Below are 26,363 nucleotides of genomic sequence, written 5' to 3'. Positions count from 1 at the left end.
TCTAAATAGGCATTTCTACTAGGCTTAAGAGCCTTTTTTTAAATTAAGCAGTTGATTCTTTTACTTCATACTTTTTATTTCTACATAAAGGATATAATTTGTGCATGTCCTAAAATACTGCTTTATTTTTAAAATATTCGAAACAAAAATGAGTGGTTCATTTGAGCTAAATAATTCCACCCCCTGCCCTAAGAAAAAAGAGTGTAACAATTTTGCCACAGCGGCTGGGCAGCTGCATAGGTTAAACCTTCCCCTTAATTATTTCTGTCTTTAAAGTTATGTGAGAAATAGATACAGGAATGCATTCTTCTTTTATTTGATTTCTGATGTCTTGAAAACATCAGAAGATCTATATTTGTGAATAGATTAAGAGGATGAAACAACTTATGGCAGCAATTTGCTTTTCTGTATAACTTTATGGTAAAAAATGAGGATAATGGGAATAGTGAAATAAATGGAAAAAGAGAGACAGGGAGATGGGAAACTTTTATTGAAGATAATTCTGGATATGAAACCGTGTTATTGGGGGGGATAAACTACAGAGGAAGTGTCGTCATTTAACCCTGGTAGGCAGCTAAGCACCGCATAGCCGCTTGCTCACTCCCCCGCCAATGGGATAGGGGGAGAATCAGAAGGGTAAAAGTGAGAAAACTCATGGGCTGAGATAAAGACAGTTTATAATTAAAAAATGGAAGAAAAAAACAACAAAAAGAAAGGGGAAAAAACCCTAAAAGCAAGAAAAACAAATGATGTAAAAGAAAAAAATTGCTCACCACCAACCGACCAATGCCCAGCCAGTCCCCAAGCAATGGCAGTCCCCACCAACCTCCAGCCCCCAGTTTTATTGCTGAGCACAATGTCTTATGGTCTGGGATATCCCTTTGGTCAGTTGGGGTCAGCTGTCCCAGCTGTGTCCCCTCCCAACTTCTTGTGCACCCCCAGCCTACTCGCTGGCGAGTCAGTATGAAAAGCAGAAAAGGCCTTGACTCTGTGTAAGCACTGCTCAGCATTAACTAAAACATCCCTGTGTTATCAACACTGTTTTCATCACAAATCCAAAACATAGCCCCATACCAGCTACTATGAAGAAATTTAACTCCATCCCGACCAAAACCAGTACAGGAAGCTTGAAGTGAGAAACATATTCTATGTTGACAAAGTTGGTAGAAAAATATGCTATTGAAACCAACAAAAGGATGTGTCTGTAAGAGATAATGTTAATTTTAATGAGGTTTTTTTCCTGTTGGTTTCTGTTGGCATATATTTCAGATTAGATAAATCAAATTATCAAACTCTGATACTTCCAGTGATCATACAAAATAGTTTGCATAAAGCATCTTTAAACTTAGTGTATAGAAGGTACTTCATAATTGCCAAGTTCAGCATTTATTAAGGCACAGACTTGCTCTTCTCTTGCTTAAAGTTGGTTTGGAATGACTTCATAAATTCCAATAAAAATGTGATCTGCAAATAGGCTTCTTGAATGAGAACAGGATTATCAAATTTGAAAAGTAACTGACTCATGGGGAGGGAAGGGAAAATGATGGCATGGTTTCTCTTTCTACTCTAATATGTACTGTCATCCTATTTTCAAAGGAGTTTTGAAGAAGTCTGACGGGTGGGTTGGTTTAGGTTGCTGTGAGCTAGCTATTGCTGTGGAATGTCGGCAAGCATGCAAACAGGTAAGGCTTTCTAATTGTTTTTCTGTGGTTAATGTCAAATGATGCCGTGTTGAATTCATTTATGTATTACTACTTATGAACTTCAGGCTTCATGCATTTTTTACATCAAAATTAAATTATCACATGAACTCTTTTTAAAATCACAAAATATGACTAGATACTTCCCAGGAGGTACTACTGGTGATAAATGGCAGCAACCAAATTCCAAAAACCAAAACAAATAATTTACGTTTTCAAAGTGAATTTACAGTAAAAAAGTAAAAGTTCAAGTCTACTGAGATGAAAACCTAGTTAAAAAAAAGTGATGGGTTTTGGGGGGGGATTTTTGGGATATGTATTTTCAACTGTGCTGTAGGACTTGATATGGCTTGCTTGCTATGACTTGATGAGCCTGAAGAAGAAATTTTAAGACCTTAGGGTTAGCTGTGCCTTTTTTGTACATTCTGATACCACATTTAATTGCTCAGTAATGAAGATACAGTTAAGATGAAATCTTACTGTGTTTATAACTTTGACACCACAGAAGTTCCAGTGTGAGAGCCGGCGAGCTGGCTGGAGGCATGTCCTAGCACCACTGCTCTTGGCAAACTGAGCTAATCCACTTAGTTTTGCTTTGCGAACAGTAGGCCTGTGATTATTGCTGATGTGCTCTAGTTTGTTACTTCGTAGTAATTTATTGACGGAATCTATAAAGATTCTGAATCTCTCTTTGGTTGTGCTAAACTTAATTTCTTGATTTTTTTTTTGTCACAGTCTCCACATGAAAGTTGTTATTTTAAAGTAATGCTGAGTGGAAGGCAATGTGTGGCTGTTTCTAAGCTCTCTTTTTTTTTTGCAGTGTAATGTTTAGTGATGCAACATTGTGGTTACAGCCCTAAATAGATTTTTGTGCCTCTTCAAAGAGGTTTTTATTCATCAGATGGAAGAAAGTTGGTTTTGGTGTTACTGTATCACTGGTTTTGTCATGTGACAATTTTAAGCGTAATACATAAATTTAGCAATGACCTTTTTATTAAAAATCTGAAGCATTTTGTGATCATTTTTTTTTTTCCCAAATATATGCTTGTGACCCTAAAAACATCTTCAGAGTCAAAGAGCGTATAATTACTTATCATCATCCTTGTAACTCAGTTCTGGAGCACAAATGTACTTAATATTCACTGTAGTATCTTGAATGTTACCTGTGTAATCTTAATCTTGGACCAGCAGCGTACTGCAAATTGTTGTCATGCAAAAAAAAAAGATGCTACCTTCACCCAAAAGCATATAGTTTAAACTGTTTGACAAGAGATGAGCAGTGAGTATACAAAGTGGATAGTGTGGAAAAGAGATGAGGAGTGAGTAAACAAACTGGGTACTTTTGATCTTCTGAAAAGAAGATACATGTATCTGTTCCCAAATGCATTTCTTAGCAAAGTTTTCAAATTTATCCTAATGTTTAAGTGTTTTCCAGACCTGATAAAAACACTTCCATTTATTGCAGTGTCCTATGAAATTCTGTTAATGTAAGCTTACGATTGTTATATCGTTTCTCATTATTCTCACAGTCAGAGGCTGTATTGTTTGATTGCAAACTCTGCTGTCTCAGAATCTTGGCTATATTTTGTACTTTAGCTGACATTGGTTGATCATTTCATATGATTTTCATTTAAACTAAAATACTTGCTAAACTAAGATACTTGCCAAACATTAGGGATAATGGGAAATATTTGGATTTTAATTTTGATTCTTGAAACTTGAGGGAGTTTTGGAGGCATTTTGAAGAAGGTGATATGGTAGGTCCAAGGTCAGACTTCAGCCTGGTATTTTAAATTACTGGAGGGGGAAATAACTAATGTAAGTAGTAATAATAATTTTGAATATCTGTCATATTAAAAAGGAGCAAGAGGTACTCCACAGAAGAAACTGACCTGCAGTTTGAAGGGAGAATTTCTGCAACTCAGTTTGACAATAGGGACTGTAGGGCTGTACGTACAAGAGGGAGGAGAAGGGAAAGAGGCTCATAAGTGGTACTGAGCATGCAAAATGGGGAGATTTTTATACTCAAGTTCTTCCATTTCCTAAATGTTTCCTGTATTCTGCTCTATCTGGTAAGCGTTTCACGAAAACAAAGCTGCTTTGTGTGCTGCCAGTGTCAACTAGCTTGGTGTGGAAATATGAGGTTTTGGTTTTTAATTAATTGTAGTGTTGACAGTCATGGTTTCTGCTTTTTTTCTTAAAGCTTTACATGGATTCTTTAGGTTCTTACAAAGGAACATTTAAATAGATCATGAATCCATGGTTATCACAGTTAATATAAAGGTAGAATCGTCTTTATTTTGCAACATGATTTTATTATTTTCTACTACAAATGGAGAAATTTATCTGTCTTTCAGGCTTCTGCAAAGAATGATGTTTTAAAGGTCTGCAGGAAGGAATACGAGGTATGTATATACGTGTCTAGATATATCTTACTAAAAATCAACTGTTTTATAAATTCTGTAAAAAGTATCCTGTAGAAGAGGGAAAGTCCACTCTTCTTGTAGTTGTATTTCTGGATATACTCATTTTCGTCCAAATGTAAATTACCTCTCTCTACAGTTTTTGTAAAAGTATAATCGTTTTCTGTAAAAAGGTCCTGTCTTTTTTTAGACTTGCATGTATCTTAATTTGAATGAAAAAGATGCAACTTTCAAAACGGAGACATGGATTCCAAAAAAGTTTGTTTCATAGAAGTTCTGATGAAAGTCAGCATTCATTGTGAGCATTCATCCCATCAGAAACGTTTCAGCTTCTGTAGTGGGAGAGTCAGCTTAAAAGTGACCTAAAGAAATAAACTCAGGAAAGAATAACCTTTCTTAAGTATCCTATCCTAATTGAAATCATTTCAAGTGAATAATTTTTTGTAACATCAGTGAAACTATTAATGCTTGCAATTATTTTTACTGTTCTGCTCTTAAAATTAATCATGAGGATATTTTCGGAAATCTGCCTTTACCTATATTCTTTTTAACACAGTTTGTAGAAATGCTGTTCTGCTAGGACTTCTTTTCTTTCGATCTGTTTCTTAATTAAAAGCCAGATTCCTCCTCCCCCCTTTCATCTCATTTCCTCCTGCCCTGAATTAGGTGGTCCTGCATAAATTCTGCTCATAATCAGGATATCAGACAATTCTCTGTTCTCTTGATTTGGGCAGAAGTGTAGCAGGTTTCCTGTTTTTCCAGGAAACATTAAATTCCTTTTTTTCCCCCTTTGGTCCTTTTATTTAAACAATCTACAGAGTATTTTCCTAGGCTCTTCACTATTGAAGTTACCATAGCTTGTTCTCTTAAAAATGAATTTTCATTTTAAGTAGTTCTGTCTCCTCTCATGCTATGATATGCTATACTGTCAACATCTGTAAGCTTCTCCTCTATTATGCTGGTCTGTTTCCTTCTTTTTTTCTGGATTTCTGCATTGCTGTAGGAGGTTGGCCAATATGGGTTGAAGGAGAACGGGAGAGGAAAGGTAAGAGATTAAAGAATGACTACAAAATGATGATAGTCATCTTATTTACTTTTCCTAGTTCTTCTTCCAGTTTTTATCTGGAATTTTGGAAAGTGGGTCCCTCACTCTTATTCAAGAGTGATCTTGCTGTTACTGTACAGAAAACCTTAACTCTTTCTATCTGTGCAACAATAAAAGAGAAGGAGAAGGAGAAAAATGATGGAAGAAGGAATCAGTCTTCTGGTTGGTGAAGAAGGAAAGAGAATTTTTTTAGTGAGCACTGGGAGTAGTAGATACAGATACTGTGTTAGGGACAAAAATTAAGTGTCTGACGTGGTAGATCTTCAGTTATTACAGAATTTTGTATGACAGTGGGTTTTCCTATGTATCTAGGCTTACAGGTAGTCATGAAAAATAGTACTTAAAATGCTCGCAAGAGACCTGTTGGTTATATAAAGTTCAAGGAAGTTTTGCCTAAGATAGGAGATCCAAAAAATACTTCTGGAGGGAACCTGCACTTTTTCACACTCTAGTCATTCTTTTTCCTTTTCTTAAAAAAATTTTTTTCTTGGTGCCTTGGTGAATGTGTCCTGTTCCCTCTCTGGTCTGTAAGTAGCTTCTGTGTCTGTGACCGGTACCATACTTTGTACTCAGTTGGGTTGGCTGGGGAAGAAGCTGAACAACTGGGAAGGGAGAGGCTAGTTAAAACTGAAAGAGGTGACATAAGATCAGAAACAGCCTGTGAATCACATAAATGCAATGTCATACATACTGTGTTTGCCTTTGTGTTTAAGAATTCATACTTCATTCACTAAAAATGAGGATCCACTCTGAGAATTAGTTTACAATATAGATCATAGTGCTTGTTCATCAGCTCTCAAGTCTGTTATTGAGGTATTGAATATATAAGTACATGATATGTAAGTAAAAACTAGCTGAATTAAGAATATAAAAGTATAATTCCCTTTTTGTAAACACTCTCATAGCTTACCAACTTTCATAGCTTGCTTACATACTCACATAAGAATTTCCCAGAGGATTTTCACAAGCTTCTTATAATAGTTGACTGAACTGTGCACAGTACTTTTCTGTAATCTTTTGAGATTAGGGAAGCAACTTTATGAGTTACCCTTCAGCCTCCCACTAAGTTAGTGAGCATGAAAAATGAGGTAAGTCTTCAAGGGTAGGGCAGTAGGGCATAGGGTTCAGAGCAGTGAAAAAAACCCAAACTCCAAGCAGGAGGTGTCACAAAGTTTGAAGTTGCTAAGCGGAGTCTCAGGTTGTACAGTAGCAGAATCACTTTAGCATTGATGTGCCAGCTTTTCACAAGATTAATTGAAGATGCTTCTTCTGCTGATCTTATGTTTCTGGATTACTTTTACTGTAAATATGAAGCTTGTGATTCTTCTAATTTGGAGATTTTACACATTTTAGAAATGAATCATGTTGTAATAAGCTATTCATTTTTGATCAGTGCATTGAAGATTGTGTCCTATTAAACACTTCTTATTTTTAAGTAGCACTGCATACAGAAATTAAAAAATTTAACACAACTTGCTGAGTATTTTTGAGTGTTACTGAAATGTACTTTATTTGCCTTCTTTTGAAAGATTTTATTCTTAGTCCTTTTTCCCATCTTCCACTTCTCAGATACTCATTTTGTCATCTTCATTTCTTCTCTAGTTCTATGCATATCAACTCTTATCTTTCACTACTTCTTCCAGCTTTCTGCTATCCTGTTCATCTTCCTCTAAAAAGAAGGTAGGTAATAGTCAAAGGAAGAAGAAAAAAGAAGTGGAGACTGTCTGGATTGTATGCAGGATTTTCTGATTTTCCTATTTTTAAAAGTTTTGTGTAAAGTTGAGGTTCATTTTTTGAAAATAGTTTATAAAGCTTGAAATAAGCTGTAAAGGCTTTATTATTGCATTTAAGATGACTTTTCTTTCTTCTGTGCATGGAAAGGGTAGTACTAAAATTTCCATTAGATGGCAGCTCTTGAGTCTCTACACTGCATACTGCGAGTTCACCTCTCCGCACATTAAGAACTCCAGTTCTTATTTCATGTGTACTAAATAAGACATTCAAACTTCTCTAGTTAATTGGCATTATGAGAGCTTTACTGCAGCTGAGCACTATTAACATCTGCCATGCGGTCAAAATATAATTGGAAATGTTGCCAGTTATTTAGCTTCTGCTCTTAAAACTATTTTTGACACAGTAGTAAACACTTTTGATCTCCCTGGACTGTTTAAAGGTATTTTTGCTCTCACAGATTTGAGCACTGTTTAGCTTAATCTGACTTTGTTTTCTTACAGTTTTTAAATACAGAAACTTCAAATGCAGTGCATGTAGCTTCAAGTGCTGGAGTAGGGATTCGGAAAAGTATTCACTGTGCTACGGTATTGGCTTGTTTTATCTTCTAGGATCGTATGATCCTGCTTTATGCTGAGGTTTTAGTGAATGCTGGCTGCCAATTACCCCTTCTGAAAAATGCAGTCAGCAGCTTTTAGCTGTTATCTAATTGTGCGGATTACTCAGAGACAATAGATTATAACTGTCCTAACTGTTTAGGACATCGTTTAGGAAAAGTTTCCAAAACAGTTTTAATGAACTCCTAAGGCACATGGCTGTGTGTGGCCTCTGGAAGTCCTACTTAACGAATTCAGGGTGGACTCTGGCCATATACTACACATTGTAGCTAATATTATTGTCATCTTATCTGCTGGTGCTTTTTGTCTCTATTCTCTGTTGTTCAAAGAAGGTTGATAGAACACTCAATGATTAAGTTCCAGTGATTTTGTTCTGTCTTACTGTGCAAGTGTTCTCACTTCTTTACTGGTTTACATAATTGAGGAAAATCTTAGCCTTACGTGTTAGTTACTGCAAGTTTTTAAAGTTCTTCATAGATGTGCACCATCATTTGAAACTTCAGCTGACTCCACTAAACCTTAGTATGTTACCTTCTGACCTTATCTTCTGTTGATAAATTAGAAGATGAAATGAAGTCAAGGAGAGATTAACAGGACTTTCATTGCTGTTCTCATTGAGTGAATCATTGTGTTTCCTAGTGTACTTGTTAACTGTAGGTAATACTTCTAAATTAAGATGGCCTTAATTGGATAGGACTATATTCAAATATTTAATAGGGTTAGGTTGCCCAAGACAACAGTACTAAACTTATTTTTCTGCCAGAGTTAGTAGAATACAGATACCATGGTAATTTTTAGGGAGCAAAATAATCTTTGATTTTTAGCAAAATACTCTTAATTTCTGGTGTGAAAGAAAAGCTTTGCTGTTGCTTTTCATTCAAGACACAAGAGGCAGCCATTTAGAAAAAATGCACTTAGAAAAGCCTGCCTTACAATGCAGAAGACTTCTTCCTTTAGCAAAATATTCTGCTCTGTTTGTTTGTGTGCATGCATTTTGTTTTTTGAGCCGTTACCTGCAGCTGATGAGCTCCAAAAAGAGCGAAACCAGTTAGGTCCTGCAGTACTGGCTGAAGTCTTTCTTCAAGGAGCTTCTGGTGAGGAAGACTGGACAATGTTCTCTGCTGAATAAACTTCAATTGCCTTTTTCAATTTCCATAACACCAAAAGATCTTTGAGACTGTTTTCTTTAAGGCATACACAGTTGTGTTGCCTGTGTCTGCCTGCCACTTTCCGTTCCTTCTGCTTATAGTCTCACTGGCTTTAATCACCAGTTTTGGCAACACTTGGTTTTAAAAAAAGAGAAGTCTGAAAGATGAGATTAATGCACAAGTAAAACAAATCATTACATTTGTGTTTTATAAATTTCAATATTGCCATCTTTGTTCACTTAATATTTTATTCACAAGTTGAAAATGGAGTATCAGACTCTGCGTGTGTACACAGTATTGCCTTTTTATCCTAATTTTCCCAGATCTTGATGACTTAGTTCTTCCTTTAAAGAGAACATCCTTTTCTGCTCTTTTGGTTTTGGGGGGTTTTGTTTTGTTCTGTTTTTCCTTACCTATATCTCTGTTTTATCTTTTGCTTTGTTTTCTCAGTCTTTCTCTTCTGCCAGTTCGCTAGCAGATTCAGAAGGAAGCTTGAGTGGGCAGAAAAGCTGCTGATTTCTTAAATGAGTGCTACTTTACTAGAGATGGGCATTAACCCTGTGTTCTGTAATGAAGTTATGGTTAGTACTTCAAATCAGACTGACTACCTAATGCTGTTATCAGCTTTATTTACAAGCAGGTGACTACACACTAATTTTTTTTTTTTTTTAAGATTCTCTCATGTCTGTATAGCTACACTCCCCACATGTGTACCTGTACTTTCTGGGAAACGGAACAGTTATCCAGACCTACACAAAGAGCAAAGTCAGCACCCTAACTAGCACTGTATTCTGTGGTGGCTACAGGCACTACAGTTTCATGAAATATGGTGAGTTGCTTTAACAACTCAGTGCAGCTGAAGTTCTTCCGGTTCCTTCCTGCAACTGCCCTTTTTCCACACACATTCCCTCCCACTGCTAGCCATACAAATATACTTGTCCTTACCTTACTCTGCCTCTGGTGTCTGGCAGGTCCTTCTAAAAGATGGTACCTAAAAGATGATATCTAAAGGATTATTCTATTCTATTCTAACTTAGTTGAAATCTAACTCTGTTGAAATCGCTGATTTAAATTCCTGGGAGATGAGAAAGAGGAGTTTTCAGCAGGGTCACTGAGAAAAAGCAGGTCATGAGAAGATGGTTAGTGCCACAGCTGGTGTAAAGGCATACACAAGACCATACAACGGGAACAGGGAGACAAGATTTGAAAACAAGGTGGAAAAGAGAAGACAGACCACCTCCTCTTAACAGAAATACGAGCATTATTACAGTGATTCAGCAGTCTGTGGAACTATAGTTTCAAAGTACAGAAAAAAGAAGATGTTTATCTGGTTAGGGCATCCTGCCTGTACAAAGTTGGTGTGTAAAATTGCTGTAAGAAGATAATTTTGTCTCAGCTTGAGCCCTTCTGTAGAGGAGGAGCATTGGTAGATGCCATAATCTTCTCAGCATTCTTCTCTGTTTTGTGTGTAGTTATAAACTGCAATCTGAGTTAACGGGGCCAGTGACACTATTATCCCTGAACTGCTTTTTAATAACTTTTTTGTAACATTCAACTTTTAAATAACATGACAATTTTTAGCTGAGTTTATAGCAGCATTACATCATGATTCTAAGTATTGTTTGTGCTAACAGTATGGTCAAGTACTTAGGTGTAACGATGACAGACAGACTTCTGCCTTTTCAGGAGCCTCTACTGTCCAAGTGTGTTAAGTAATAAAGTTACAGTGTTGCTTTCTACCTGGCTGGTCTGTATGCCACGTCCCAGTGCTTGATGCAGGGTGGGTGTGGAGAAGTCTAATTACAGCAGCTTCTGAGGACGGTCAGTTTTGGGTCAGAGTGATGTTTTGTATGGCAATTCCTATCTGACAGTTGTTTCTTTTTTCATACATGGAAGGTCCCAAAGAAACCAGGTGGCCACATTGAAACAGTGACTTTCTGATAACCGTTGTCTGGCATCCATAGAGAATGATGTATGGTGTTATAAAAATGACATGAGCCTTTAGGCAACAGTATAAATCTGTTCTTTACAGATGTAGGATGGTGACTCTGTCTACGTGTTCTGTTTCCATGAGTTGTCTTGTCCCTCATCGGTGTTACACGGATGAATGGGTGACAGAATTTGCTTTGTGGGTAGTAAAGAGGGAAAATCTGAAGTGAATCAGATGAAAACTTGCTGCTGGGATGAGGAATATTGCAAATTCATTCTCAGTCTCAGAGAAATTATGCAGCATCTGTGCTCTTGGGAGAAAAGATCTAAAATTTGGTAGGGGATATTAGAAGAATGAAAATAAAATGTCTGAATTGTTACTTTGTGAGGTTTTGGGCATTGTTTTATGTAAGGCAGACTTTTGAATTTTTGTGTGAGGTGTTCTCAATAGACCTGTGCTTTTATTTGTGATCACTAAAATTATAAGTAGCTGGTGTTCATGGAAAACTAACTTACATTTTCAAGTTAGATTTGTGTTTAATCTCTTAGGGTCATTATTTCAGTGCCACATCTGCCATGGTTTACCCATGGTTTAAATTAATTTCTGACTGTAACTAGAAGAAAGTGATGCTGCTCACTACGGTATTGGGACTGTCCTCTTTAAAATCTTGTGTTTGACTGTTAACATCTTTCACTATCCAAAAATATATTATCCAAAAGATAATATAATTCTGAGACTGTAGAAAACAGGATTCTGGCACTGTGATTTACATGGCATGAAGACTAATTGGCAAGTTGGAACTTGTGATTTAAATTACAGTATAAAATAAAATCATTAATGGCATGATACAAACTGAAACATCAAGGCTTGAGGCTTTTCAAATCTAAGTTAAAATGTGAGTCTTCCATCTTTTGGTACAGTAGATAATTCTTTTGCCTCTTCAGATTTTCTATCAGAATTGTCTATGCAGGAATGCTAATTCATTTGAATGCTAATTCACGCATAGAGCGCCAATCTGTGTTCTGAAGTGCTTACTCTTAAATGAATGACAGAAAAGAGGATGAAGACAGCTATGAAAATGAAGAACAACATTTTAAAAAGAATCATGTTTTTACTTGGGTACTTACAAAACTTTCATGAGGAAAAAAAATTTTAGAAAAGGGAAAGTGGGATTGTAGAATTTTCCAGTTCTCTAGTGGAATACATGTGCTTAATGAGTAGCACGTCAACGAAATAAGAAGTTGGGACTCTGTAATGTTTACTGATTCTGTTATCAGGATTTCAGATGTCTCTGAAGGTGAGTAGGTAAGGGAAAGGGTGCAGAAAGTGTGGGTTATATACTGAAGCTGTCTAGTAGAGATGAGATGGCCTGTTTGTGCCGCTCCTGTGAACAGAGATACGTTCTGTATTTACTCTTCCCTGTTCAGCATAACTGAATGTGAGCAAGCTGCTCAAGAGGAAATGCTCAGCATTCAGATGTTGTAGTTACTGGTATTTTTATGAGTTAGCCACTGGGAGATTTGATCACTTTGATATTTACTTTGCTATTCTCTGTAATCCTACCTAGACTGCAGGGGGGAAAATAAGGATGCTGCCAAAACAGATTAATTGACTCAAATGATCTCTGAGAAGAAAGCAAGTAGAGAATATGAATTGAAAAACAAACTCCTGCACTCTAAACAATCTCTAAGACAAAAAGAAAAATAAAAACATCAGGATGATTCCTAACACATTTGTATTTACTTCACTTCAAAAATGTAACACTTCCATCTGTTTGCAGCAGTACAAATTTTCACAAAAATACCCCAAAGATTACTGGGGATACCCACTTCTCTGCAATGCAGTAAATACTGGTAACTAACATAGATGAAGAATCTAGTGAAATACTGAGCTTAAGTTAGGCCTCTTATTTTGAGGTCTCTTATGTAGAGGTAGTAGCACATCTGATATTTTGCTGTACTGAAGCAAGATTTTAATCCCACATTGTGTTTGTGGATCAGTATGACGGTGTTTCTGTTTTCTTCTCTAGCTGCTGTGTAAAATACAGGTTTGTTTAATGATGGGCATAGGAGAAATTAAGGAGATCAGGAACTTTATGAAGATGGGGATTGGATTGTGTTTTGTCACTATGTTAATGTATTTGATCACTTTTTATAATCTAGTGTTCTGACAAATGTGGAGGTCAGGTGTGGAGCGGGTTCAAATTTCTCTTCTTCTCATATAATTTTAAAATCTTTGATAATTGGCAACTACATTTTGGAATTTCAACCTCATAACTTCATCTTTTCATGGTGTTCTGGAAAGCTTATATGCAGTATCTATTTTTTCCTGTGCTCTGGAGTCCTCAGCACAGGAAAGACATGGACCTGTTGGAGCGGGTCCAGAGGAGGGCCACAAAAATGATCAGAGGGATGGAACATCTCTCCTACGAAGAAAGGCTGAGAGAGTTGGGGTTGTTCAGCCTGGAGAAGAGAAGGCTTCAGAGAGACCTTATTGCGGCCTTTCAGTACTTAAAGGGGGCTTGTAAGAAAGATGGGGACAGACTTTTTAATAGGGCCTGTTGCGATAGGACAAGGCGTAATGGTTTTAAACTAAAAGAGGGTAGATTCAGACTAGATATAAGGAAGAAATTTTTTACAATGAGGGTGGTGAAACACTGGAACAGGTTGCCCAGAGAGGTGGTAGATGCCCCATCCCTGGAAACATTCCAGGTCAGGCTGGACGGGGCTCTGAGCAACCTGATCTAGTTGAAGATGTCCCTGCTCATTGCAGGGGGGGTTGGACTAGATGACCTTTAAAGGTCCCTTCCAACCCAAACTATTCTATGATTCTATGATTGCTCTGTGGATTAGAGTCCTCTGAAACAAAACAGCAGGGTGTATGTGTTTCCCTTCTTCTGTCATTTAACATGTTGTATATCCCCCAACTGTACCTTTTGGCTGCAGTTTGAGGGAGTTGATAGCATGCTTTAGCTTTTAAGGTATATTGTTGTTGAGTTAGTTTGTTGAGATTTTCTATTTGCATGTGTGCATCTGTGCAGAGTTCTTTTTTTCACATAGAATCTTTAAAATTATTGTCATTTAAAAAAAACCATTTTGGGACATCCTATTATAGCATGCTGTTTCTAAGTTGGTCCAGGAAAGTCTTCCTATTTACTTGCTTGAATATTTGTCTATTTTATTACGAGTGCACACAGAACTCAGGTGACCCCTGATGTTTTAATTTCCTACTTTCAGTGTTTTTGTATAGTGCTTTTGTTTTAATCCAATCTAATTGGAACAAATAATAGCAAAGTTAGATTTATTAGCTCATTATAAGAAATAACTGGACACTTAAATATTTATTTGAAGTTTTCTGGCTTGTAACACTATTTTTGTTTTGATTTCAGAATGCTCTCTTTAGTTGTATTAACAGAAATGAAAGTAAGTATGTAATGAATACTTTGTCTTTTTTGGTTTTCACTTGTATCATTCTATCCTTTTTTCTCTAAAATGTAAGAAATTCTGTGGGTGTACATATGCACAAATCACATGGATTCAGTTCCATAGAAGGACAAACCACATGCATAAATTTTCTTGCTCAAGCGATAAGGGGATTGGGCTGTTCATATAATTTATATCAGTTTTTAATTTGTGTATCTGTATTTGTTTTTTCTGTCCTATTTTGATGATTCCTTAGAAGCTCATTTTTTCCTTCTGCTTTGTTCATTTGATGAATGTTAAGTAACAAAATTAAATGCATAGATGAAATCTTGCACCATGCAAGTGTTTTGTTGGCTGATGTCTGTCTATATAAAATTAAAAGAAATCAGTGTCTCAGAATTAATTCTAGTAAAAGTATTTCTCAAGAACTGTATATTTAATAACATATCAAAAATGGGTGAATCACGATACCATCTGTATTTTTTTTAATTAGTTTTAGGATACTACTCTTATATTTATTTGTTTACTATTAATATTTGTCTAATAATTCAATTATAGGACAAGTCTGGTTACCTTAAATAAGAACAAAATAGCTGAAGATAAAATTCAGCTGGCTTGCTGGTGTCTTGAACATGAGTTCAAGACGGCTTTAGGGACTTTTTTCTCCAGCCAAACAAACAAATGTAATTTGGGTAGTTACAGATATTCCCAGTCATTCTGTAGACAGATTATTTTAATACAGCATAGAAGAATTTCTTCATTTTTTTTCACAGTAATACCTTGAGCATCATTGTGTGTGGTACAGACAGGCTCATGTCTTCATTTCTCTGTGTAGGAACCCAGAACAACATAGATTTTCTGTTGTTTGTTTGTTTGTTTGTTTCCCAGTGGGGTCAGTCTGTTGCAGTTACGCAGGTCATCATACAAACTGTCGGGAATATTGTCAAGCAATTTTTAGGACAGACTCTTCTCCTGGTCCTTCACAAATTAAAGCAGTTGAAAATTACTGTGCATCTATTAGCCCTCAGCTTATACACTGTGTGAACAACTATACACAGTCATATCCAATGAGAAATCCTACAGATAGTAAGTATAAAAAATCCTTCTTTACTTAAAGTTATAAAAAATACTGAAAATGTTTGAGGATTGTATGCACTTTTTATATAAAATGTGTTATTGTGTAAGTCTATTGTATAAATTGTACTAATGTGTTTCTATATTATAATTGTAATTATATGAATTTATATAATGATAACTTTTGTTTGTAGGTGCATTATTGATTTTTATTTATTTTTTTAATTCTACATATTGGTGGTGTTTTTTTTCCAGAGTTGATCCTGTTTGCATTTAAAAGAAGCAATGTTATTTGAGATTATTTGGGGAGGGGAAAAGCCTCCTTGTAGCACTTTTTCTCTGAGGGCTATTATGTCATGCATCTTGGTGGTTGTTGTGTGCTTGATCATTAACTATTTTTAATTTTTTAATAGGTTTGTATTGCTGTGATAGAGCAGAAGACTATGCGTGTCAGACTGCTTGTAAAAGAATTCTAATGTCAATGAAAACAGAGCTTGAAATTGTTGATGGACTTATAGAAGGCTGTAAAACAATGCCTCTCCCTCAGGATCCGCTTTGGCAATGTTTTCTTGAGAGTTCAAGATCTGTTCACCCAGGAGTCACTGTGCACCCTCCACCTTCAACAGGCCTCGATGGAGCTAAGCTCCATTGCTGTTCTAAAGCAAATTCTTCCACATGTAGGTCAGTATCTCTCTACCCTCACTTCCAATTGTGAAAATGCTTCAGAATTTGTCTCATATCAGGCCTTTGCCTGCATCTTGCTATGTACATCAAATAGAGAGTTCTGTGAATTCTTAGAAAAAATACAGGTTTAGGTAATCAGATGGGTGTCACATTCTGTCCAATACTTACTTTGTATCTCAAAAAATACTGTTCTGTAAGAGGAATCACACTTTTCTCATATTTAGGACTGGCTTATTATAGCAGACACACTAAGTTAATGAAACCTATACCTTACTTGTGGTCATAATAGCCAACGTTGCAACAAGATGAAGAGGCCTTAACCAGATGCTAAAGAGAGCCAAGGGAACAATGAACTGCACAAACTCTCAAGTACCTCGTTGCTACATGTTAAAACCTTAGCAGTATTCCTTACTAGATGGTATTCAGATTTTTGTCAGTGAGAAATAACTTTGGTTATTTAATAATTAAATAATGGAACTAACTATTCTGACATTTAAAAAAAAAAAAGGTTTTCAGCAAATAGTTGCATGCTTGCAAATGACTGTAATTGGAGCATTTTTAGTTTAGAGTGGTTATCTGTCACTTTAAAAATAGATCATTATTGCATTTTAAATGCATCAGTATGTCAAAATAAGTTGCAAACATTGATTTTTGAGCTGTTGCTTCCTTTTATATCAAAGTTTCCAGTAACAAAACAACAGATCCTGAATGCAGCAGGATGTAATAATGAGTTTAGTGGTACAGCCCTGGAGTTATGTTATTTCTTAGAACATTGTAGCATAGGGCAGTTGAGACAATATCTTTTAGTTGCTTGCTTTGACAATGAGTTCTAAAAATGGATCTTTCCCTCATGTTTTCAATATGCAGTAGACATTAATAGTACAGTGAAGTTTGATACCTTCAGTTGAGATGGGAACAGTTGTAGTTTGTAGGATGTTGCTGTGAACAAAGTGGCTTGGGTATTGCTGACACCAGGAAACATCTCAAACACAAGCAACAAACAGTACACCTGTTTCAAACATCAGGGCAATAGAAGAAATGTATTTTGCTTGCCAGTCGTTTCTGTAGGAGGAGAAGGTGTGATTTGAAGGACGAGATTAGAAGTTGTTCATTATCATGTCAACCTAGATTTATTACAAGTAAAATTACGTGGGATAGTTTTCACCTCAAAGTCATTAGTTCAGGTTTCCAGCTATTACATTTTTATTGGATATTACAGTTTTATATTCTGAAGTCTTTCAGTCTTACTAGCTTAAAGATTTGCTAGCATTCTTAAGTAAAACTAGAGAACTTAGAAAACAGTGAAGTGGGGTTATTTGCTTTGAGCACAACATTTGGATACTCGTGCAGACTTCGCTGGCGCTAACACAATATTCTACAGTGAGTGCAGGCTGTTGTGATCAGCAAAGAAATGATAGGCTCTGCTATATCTGAACGACTACTGTTCTTTTAATTTTATTTGCTTTGTTTGTATTTTTGTTTCAGAGAGCTCTGCACTAAACTTTATAGCACGAGCTGGGGCAATTCACAGAGCTGGCAAGAATTTGATCGCTTTTGTGAGTATAATGCAGTTGAAGTTTCCATGTTGACCTGTTTAGCAGATGTACGAGAACCTTGTCAGCTGGGCTGTAGAAATCTTACTTACTGCACTAATTTTAATAACAGGTAGGAGAGAGACACTGAATATTTTATAAAGGAATTCCTGTGCTTTGATTTTAAAAATAAAATAAAATGTTTTTCAGGCTTATTTTGAGATTGTATGTAGCTGTCTTTCTGCAAATATTTTTTTAGATAATTTAAAAATAAATAGTTTTTCTTTAGAATAAACTTTTGGAAATGTATTTAACAACAGACATAACAAAACTTACAAGAATAAAGCTAACCCATGAACTTGTAAAATGTCATCGTGTATTAGCAGCATATTCCTCTGTCTTACTGTATAGACAAGTAAGCCATGATTACTGGAATGTTGTGTATTATAAGTAAGGTAAAAATGCTTGTTAAATTTACATGTTACTCTTTCAAAATTCCTTTTCTTTCAGAGATATTTCTGTGGTTTTATACTCTATAGGGCAAAATACATGATTTAAAAGTGGTGTCTGAATTAGTAATTGCAAGGTTACAAATTAAATAGTTTGAGTTTCAAAAAAACATTTAAAATTTTGTTAGCTATTAGAGATCTCTGGCTTTTCTTTGAACTAGTATACAGTGGCATGAGTGTTATATGAGTAGTAGAATCACATATGTGATAGATGCAGCCTGGGCAAATATAAATGATAAATCAACTTGCATTAGCGATTCACCGGGAAACATTCACACAGATATTCAGGATATCTAAGATATTTGCTTTTAAGTCAGCTTTCTTCAGGTAAGAAAAATTTAAGTGATACTTGATCTAGAGGTAGAGGTGAGAAGGGAGTTTCAGCCTTGAGTCTTAAAGAGCTTATTTTCCTTAAAGGCAGAATTCAAATTGATTTTGATCTTGCTTAACTGTGGAAGGGATTGATTTCTTTTATACCACAAAAAGCAAGCCGTGTCAAGGTTGTAGAATTCATATGGTGAAAGGTAAAATGTGTGGTGTTTTCTTTTGCTTGTATACATGCCATATCTTAACTTCTTCTTTTAAGACCAACAGAACTTTTTAGGAGCTGCAATACTCAGTCAGACCAGGGAGCCATGAATGACATGAAGCTATGGGAAAAAGGGAGTATTAAGATGCCATTTATAAATATTCCTGTGCTTGATATTAAAAAATGCCAACCAGAAATGTGGAAGGCAATTGCCTGCTCACTGCAGATTAAACCTTGCCACAGCAAATCTAGAGGAAGTATTATCTGCAAGTAAGTACTGTGGGGGAAAAAAACAGTTTAGAGGTTCTGCTAAGGATTTTAATGAGAATTAAAAAGCTGCTGTAGGACTGTTTGACTTACGTTAGGAAACATGGCAAGGCAAACACGGAAGGAATGTGAGCTTGCGTAGTTGCCATTGCTTGAATCTCCATCACTGTAGATGAAGATGCTTGCCTGTTAATGAGATGGATGTATATGCTTCCATTGTAAAGTTGATTTATTATTGGGGGTTTTTTGGCTCTCTGTGGTGTCCATAAAACCTTTCCTCTTTTTCGGTTTTGGGACCTACTGGTGATTTTCAGCTGACAGAAAGGTCTGAAAAAAATGAAACTTATTTTAAAAAAAAAGAAAATTTTGAAAGTAGATGATCGGGTAGAAAAGAGGCCAGTTAATAGTACAGGTAGTGAGATAGAGTTCAACCCATATTAGACATTAGTAAATCAAGGAGATGCTTGGTCTTGAAAGATACATGCATACGATGCCGTAGAAAATAAAGATCACAAAGCCCAAAGTAGAGGAAGAGTAGTGTAAGCAATAGTTCCTGTCTTTGTGTCACATATTTGTTCCGCCCTCTGTGTGTAAAATGTAGCAGAGAGAGAGAGAAAAAAACACTCTGTTGTGAGGCAGTAGGGGCAAGTTGTGGATTCGGGGAAGGGAAGAATGTGGAAAGAAATCTTTTTCATACAAGACCTTTTTTTCTCAAGTAGTGTTCATGAAGTTCTGTTTCTTTATTTATCTGAAGATCAGATTGTGTGGAAATACTGAAGAAATGTGGAGATCATAATAAGTTCCCTGAAGGCCACTCAGCTGAAAGTATTTGTGAGCTCTTATCGCCAACAGATGACTTGGAGAACTGTATCCCATTGGATACATACCTGAGTAAGTATCAACATGCCTGTGCAATAAAATTAGAAACCAAGATACTTTGAATGCTTACCATTGCTTTTAATAATTTTCATTATTTCTTTTAAAGAAAATAGTATTGAATTTGAGACATTTTATTTAGCATATTAGAGAAAATTGGATTTTTCGAATTGCCATAGCTCATTATATTTATTCCTTCTTGTATTGGGTGTATGTGGCAGGGTTGTTTTGGTAGCGGTGGAGGCTGCAGGGGCTGTATGGGAAGATGTCAGGGACTGCACTGTGCCAGAGACAGCCAGCTCGGCAATGGGCCCACTATAGGCCAAAGCTGAGCCACTTAGCAAAGTTTGTGGTGCCTCTGTGAAAACATGTTTAAGAAAGGGCAAAAAGTGCCAGACAGGTGGAGGAGAAGGGAACAGGAAGAGTGAGAAACAACAGCGGTAGCACCAAGGTCAGAGGAGCAGGAGGAGAGGGGGTGCTCCATGGCAGAGCAGATATCCACAAGGAAGCCGGTGGAGGACCCCATGCGACAGCAGGTGGGTATACCCTGAAGGAAGCTGCAGCCCATGGAGAGCCCATGCTGGAGCAGAGGAAAGGTGTGAGAAGGAATGAGCGACAGAGAGAAACTGCTGTGTACTGACCATAGTCACCATCATCCCCCTGTTCCCAATCCCCACTGCATCGCTTGGGGCAGGGGCAGAGAAATCTGGAGTGAAGGAGTGAAGGTGAGCCTGGGGAAGGGAGGAAGAAAGAAGTTGCTTTAATGTTTGTCTTTTTGTTCCCATTACCTGAATCTGTAATTAGATATTTATTTTAATTGGCAATAAATTTATTTAATTTTCCCCAAGCCAAGTCAGATTTGCCTGCAATGGTAATTCTTATGCAATCTCCCTGTCTTTATCTCAGCCCATGAACTTTTCTGTTCCTGTTCTACCTATTTTCTACCCCCATCCTGTTTGGGGTGGGGGGACTGGGTGGGAGTTTGGCTGTTAGCCAAGGCTAACCCACCACACTTCTCTTTTGGGGATTTCATATATTGAGTGCAAGTACACTCATCTGTATCATCTAATAATCTGGCTTCTTGAATTTCAATGATTTTTACCTACTTGAAAATAGACTAGTTAATCTTACTTTAAGAAAACTCTGTTCTTCAAGAAGTCATCTCACATGCCAAAAAAGTACTATAATAATAAAACCACTAGCACTATTTATTTACAGGACAAAAGCTGGATCATGCTTGGGAGGACTGATCTCAAATAAATGTCACTTAAACAATAGCATGATTTAAAGCACAACTTCTTGATGTACAAAATTACACTTTTGCCTGATGCATAAACTCTGTTCTTTAACTGTGAGGTTAGAATAACCAAAAACCAAATTAACTCTTGGGGCAATAAAACATGAGTTTAGTAAGTATATGGAAGAATTAAGTTTTTATGATCCTGTTTTCTTCTAGCATGTCTTATCCCTCAGTGTGGAACACAATTGTATTAGTAAAATTTCATCTTGGTTCTAGATTTCATTTAAATGCATCTTTTTACATTATTTTCCAAATCTGCTCTACCCTGTTACTAATTCTATTGCATATTTGTCTCTGTAGGATTTAGACCTTTTTAGCTTTATAGGATTTATCCGTTTTAGACCTTCCAAATTAAATTTTGATATTTCTTTCTCAGAATCCCAGGAACTTTGAAAACAGTAAAATTTTGGTTAGTAAGAGCTGCAGCTGAAAGCATGCCTCAACAAATAAATTGTTCCCAGAGAGACAATGTATTGAAGCTTTGGGTGGTTCTTTCCATTTAGCTGCTGCTTTTCCAAGTTGTCTTCCCTTTCCTTAATCTTGTAACAGGAGAACATTACTAGTGAGTTAAAGGGAAAACAGAAACAAAAGTTCATCAATGATAGCAAACTTGGTTAAACATCAAGTGTACTTTAAGCCTCCAATTTGTTCATCATTGACTATGGGACTTCTCTTCATTAAACTGCTGGTCATTGTCAGTTTGTGGTTTTGTCAGAGAGAGAAGATTATTGGGGAAACAAGATAGAGAAAATATATTTTGCTTGTGAACAATCATCTGGGTCATCATTTCCAGGATTGAGGACTAAACTTTTGAAATAAGTTAACTACCTTGTCATATCAAGCTTCTACAAGTATAGTTAAAAAAATAAAAAATATTTCACAGAATCATCAAAAATATGATTTTACTGAATGTAAGAAATGCCATGCTTTACTGAAGAAAAATAAACCTCATTTAAATCAATATAGATGCTGTATATTCTGTTTTCAGGCCCAAGTTCTTTAGGTAACATTGTAGAAGATGTTACACATCCATGCAATCCGAATCCATGTGCAGCTAATCAGTTATGTGAAGTAAATAGAAAAGGATGTCAATCTGGAGAACTGTGTCTTCCGTATTTGTGTGTGCCAGGTAAGGGCTTTTGGACTTCTGTTTACCTGAATTTTGCTCATAAACATTTGTTGAAAGTTTTGAAGTGAATTGTTGATATCCCAAAAGAACTACTATCACAATTACCTTGTGTTTTCAAAAGCTGTAGCCTACCTTCTAGCTCTTTTCATTTCTCGATGTGTTTCTTTTTTTATTGTCCACTGAAACATAACGTCTTATTAGAAAAGATATTACTTATTTTGCTTCAGAAGAAATCCGTGTCCATACGTGGTCTCTAAGCAGCCTGCCTACTATTTAAAATTACAAGCATGCAATACTGCAAATACAGTGCAGCTCACTGCTTCTGCAGACACCATGACATGTGTTGCCCTGTATTTCCATACATTATTAGCCATATCCGCATTATTTTCCCTACTGGCGAAATAAATGGACATTATGTCTTGCCTTGAAATTAATGAAAATCAGGCTGTCAGTCTGGGAGGACTCTGAGCCTCTTTTGTTCCAGCAGTTCTGTGGCTGATCAGCAGTTTCTCCAGTGATTTTTAATTACAAAGAGGAAAACTGGGTTTTGTTTCACTCGTACATCTGCTACGCTTTTGCTCTTCTAGAAGTGAGGACAGACTTCAGCTCATTCTTTTTGTGAGCCTAGGGACATTGTTTTGGTTATGTTTCTATGACCCTTACAAAATATTTTTATTTTTCTGAAAAGCTGAGCATTATTACTATAGAGGTTGTATTGTCTTCACTTGCTGCAAAAGTCATTCAAAGTGATCTGAAAGCAAGCTCGCTCAGAGCTTTTGAAGAGACAGTTTACTTCCTCTAAAGATTGGAAGGTGACTATGTTTTAATTCAGTCTTTTTATTGGTTGAAAGTTTCAGGGGATTTGTTGCAGTTCATCACTTCTAGGGTAATTTTAATCTACTATTTCTTTTATTATTTTTTCCTGGCAATTTTTAAAACCATTTTTCTTCTTTTCCATTCTTTTTTTTTTTTTAAGTCCAGTTTTCCTGCTTTTTCTCCCTTTCTCTCTTCACATCTACCTGTAAGAGTCCTTCGGTGTTCACATAAGAGGTACAATTAGGGAAGGAAGACACAATAAAATACGTGAGGGAGGGGAAATGACTGGGCTTTGCTTGTGAGACCCTTTAATTCAGATTCTGTATTGGAGAGAGTGAAGTGTATGTGGTATTTGTCATATCACATATGTTTCATACTACTACAGAACTGTGGAAAATGAAATCACTTGAGAATTGTTGGAATTACCAGTCTTTAAAGTGACATTTCTACAGGTACTTCAGAACATTGTCTCAAGCAAGTATCTTCTGCTACTTGTTGCCTTTATGAAATGAGTGAATTTGTCTAGAGGGCGAGAGCAAGGCTGCTGTAGGAACATCTTAGCTTTTTCACAAGTCAAAGAGTAGTAGTTATTTGGTAGTGGCACTTGCCAAAGTATTTACTAAATATGAGCTAAAATTTCTCCTTGTATATAGGTTGCAAACTGGGAGAAGCCTCAGATTTTATTGTCCGTCAAGGTACACTTATTCAGGTTCCATCCTCAGCTGGTGATGTTGGTTGTTACAAGATTTGTACCTGTGGACACAGTGGATTGCTGGAAAACTGCATGGAAATGCGTTGTGTTGACCTCCAAAAATCATGCATTGTTGGAGGACAAAGAAAAAGTAAGTATTAGAACAGTAATTATGTCTTTATACAGCACCTACTCCTTAAGTAATACATTTTGAGGTACATACGGAGACTCAGAGGATCTGAATGCAGAGTTTATCAGAAAATACAAAAGTTAATGTTTGCATCCCTATATATAATACTTGTTTAATTCTTACATATGCTGGAGGGTTCCATTATTTAAATCAATACTGAACTGTGTCCGTCTCAATCAATGGAAGTCCTGTGTGAAGCTTGTTCTTAGTACACCATTTTTCAACCAAAAGGTTACTGACTTGCCTTGCATCCCCTGTATTTTATGGTACTTGATAATAGGTAGCTTGCTTTCTGGTAGAAGAACTTGCTGGTGGGAGCTCTGGGGATTGAGGAGGGAAAAAGTTCTGAGAGGATCCAGTAGGCAGCAGGGATGAGGCAACAACAGCAAAACAAATTGATCTGCTTTAACCATGCTGTAGTTCTGAGGTTTAAGCACAGTATAACTGACTATAAATGGCTGCCCATTTCCTGGATTCCAACTTTGCGGGTACTTTCAGTCTACTTTTAACAGCATTGGATATCCAGTGACCAATAGAGGTGTCTGGGGAAGAGTATGAGAAAAGGCAGAGGATTTAATCATACTTTCCATTACTATTCTCCCAGAATCTGTTCTGAGCTTCAGACCACAGACCCCTTGAGCAGGGGTGGTTTCTTTACTAGCTCCAAATGCTTTTGGGGTTTTTGGTTTTGTTTGGGCTTTTTAGGGTTTTTTATTTTTTCTTCCATGGATTTTAAATATGTGTTTAAAAAAAGTCAGAAACTTTTATCATGAGCTATAACCTCTGGCAAAAAGTTCCACATGTTAACATATGTGTGCCTAAAAACCCTCCTTGGGCGGGGAGGGGGCCTGCAAAGGATTTAATTTGAGCCTTGATAGTTTGTTTCCTCTGGTTCCTCTTAGTTCATGAGATTCATCCTAGTTCTTGTGTTGAAAAAGCTGATGAATGATTGTTAGCTGTTTGCCTCATCTTTCAGATGTCTGTCATATTCCCCTCAGCTTTCTGGGTTTTTCTCCAAGCCAGTTCCTATTCTATTTAATCATTCCTTGTATGAAAACAGTTGTATACTTTTGATCCTATTTGTTACCCTACTGTGTACCTTTTTCTAGTTCTTACGTTTTCTTTTGAAATGGGAACTGGAACTTCATGCACCATTCACAATGCAAGTGCCCAATCAAGTGTATGTCATAGCAAAATGATGTTAATGTTCTGAACATTATCTTTTTTTGGCTACTAATTCTATTGAGGTCATGCTTTTACAGAGCTGTCTATTGTAACACCATGGTCCAGTTCTTAAGTGGAAATGGTCAGCTCAGAGCTCATTGTGTGAATTGTAGAGAATCACTTTATGTTCAGTACAATGAATTTCCTCTGCTATATCCTTTCCTAGTTGCTCAGCATGGTGAGATTTGTCTTGCAGTTCTTCATTATTTGGTCCTTTGTACCTTAATGTTATTGATAGACTTTGTCATGTAAATACTTGCATTTGTTTTTTGGATCACGTATAACTATGTTGAACAGAGCAGCCACTGCATCGATCATGGAGACTCCTCCAGTGACCTCCCTTTGTTGTCCATTTATTCTGTTTCACAGTTATTTATCCATGTGAGCACCTTTTTTTCCTATCTCTACTTTTTTTCTTGAAAGCCTATGTTAAAGAGCCTATGTTAAAATGTCTGTTGGGTATTGAAGTGTATCAACCTGATTTTCTGTTGTCCACATGCTTATTTACTCCTTCAAATACTCCTAAAAGATTTGTTTTGTGACTTGCACAAAAACTGTGATTCCTTCCCCCAATGTATCATATTTAGGTATGTGTCCACTGATACAAACTTTTATACTTTTACCACATTTGTGTTGCGCAAAATTAAGTTTACCTATCTTTATTATCCACAGAACCATTTTTTTAAAAAATCTATATATTTTAGCCACTTCCACTGGTATCCAAACCCTGGGGAAGTTTAAAGCAAGAGGTTACAAGTAAGTTTGCTTATATTAGCAGGTATTTCACACCTGAGTTCATGTGGAATTTTTTGGTGAATACCTTCTGGTCTTGCAGAGTTGTTAGCATTTGTCTGTCCAAGAGCTGCTTCTGAGGCAGGTTCTCTAACACATGGCCTGTGAAGAAGGTACTCAGCTTAGACTTTTTAACTTCCTCTGCAGGGAACAGGGATGCAAGAAAATCTTTTACTTTTTTTTGTTGTTGTTGACTTCTCTTCTGAGTGGTTCTTTTTGTATGGATCAGGTGTTCACTGTATGGTTCTCCCTCCTACCACAAACCTAGCTGTAGGTGTAAAAGTCACATAAAGCTGTTTTTTATTAAAATAGTTGTTGATGTCTGCATTAACAGTGAACAAAACCAGTAAATCACTGAATGTATTCCCAATAGACACATGCACAGAGGTGTGCGCACACATACACACACGCTGCTAACGTGACCAGCCACACTGATTGACACAGACAGAAATTAGTGCTGTTACTGCCACCCACATAAACACACATAGCATTAACACAAACATGAACAGCACATACAGCCCAAACCTGCTCCTGTTCTGCCGCTGGTCAGAAATGAAGCCCGCTAATGAAATATATGCACACAGAATAGAGTTCTGTCCAGTAGCAGGCCCTAGATGCACAGTTTCTCTGGTAGCTGCGCCCCAGATGCCAGTCTCCCAGAGCTGGTGGCATCT

At 36.6% G+C, this 26,363-nt stretch overlaps 1 protein-coding gene across 4 annotated transcripts in view; it reads left to right on the top strand.

The window, feature by feature from the left end:
* RECK (reversion inducing cysteine rich protein with kazal motifs) overlaps positions 1 to 26,363 on the top strand; it is a 65,241-nt gene that overhangs the window by 23,078 nt on the left and 15,800 nt on the right. For 2 of the 4 annotated variants that reach the window (XM_050892153.1, XM_050892155.1), the window contains exons 5-14: positions 1,597 to 1,682; positions 4,058 to 4,105; positions 14,043 to 14,076; positions 14,965 to 15,162; positions 15,564 to 15,831; positions 17,320 to 17,499; positions 18,462 to 18,674; positions 19,426 to 19,562; positions 21,836 to 21,976; positions 23,446 to 23,634. In XM_050892153.1, coding sequence (XP_050748110.1) covers positions 1,597 to 1,682; positions 4,058 to 4,105; positions 14,043 to 14,076; positions 14,965 to 15,162; positions 15,564 to 15,831; positions 17,320 to 17,499; positions 18,462 to 18,674; positions 19,426 to 19,562; positions 21,836 to 21,976; positions 23,446 to 23,634 — 1,494 coding nt within the window. Of the gene's footprint in view, positions 1 to 1,596; positions 1,683 to 4,057; positions 4,106 to 5,126; positions 5,169 to 6,830; positions 6,909 to 14,042; positions 14,077 to 14,964; positions 15,163 to 15,563; positions 15,832 to 17,319; positions 17,500 to 18,461; positions 18,675 to 19,425; positions 19,563 to 21,835; positions 21,977 to 23,445; positions 23,635 to 26,363 lie in introns of all 4 variants that reach the window. The other 2 variants (XM_050892154.1, XM_050892152.1) reach the window with 2 other exon arrangements.

The sequence above is a fragment of the Gymnogyps californianus genome, chromosome 2 (assembly GCF_018139145.2).
Source record: "Gymnogyps californianus isolate 813 chromosome 2, ASM1813914v2, whole genome shotgun sequence".
Lineage (NCBI taxonomy): Eukaryota > Metazoa > Chordata > Aves > Accipitriformes > Cathartidae > Gymnogyps > Gymnogyps californianus.
Note: the sequence above shows the minus strand (reverse complement) of the source record. Positions and strands in the feature narration are given on the sequence as shown.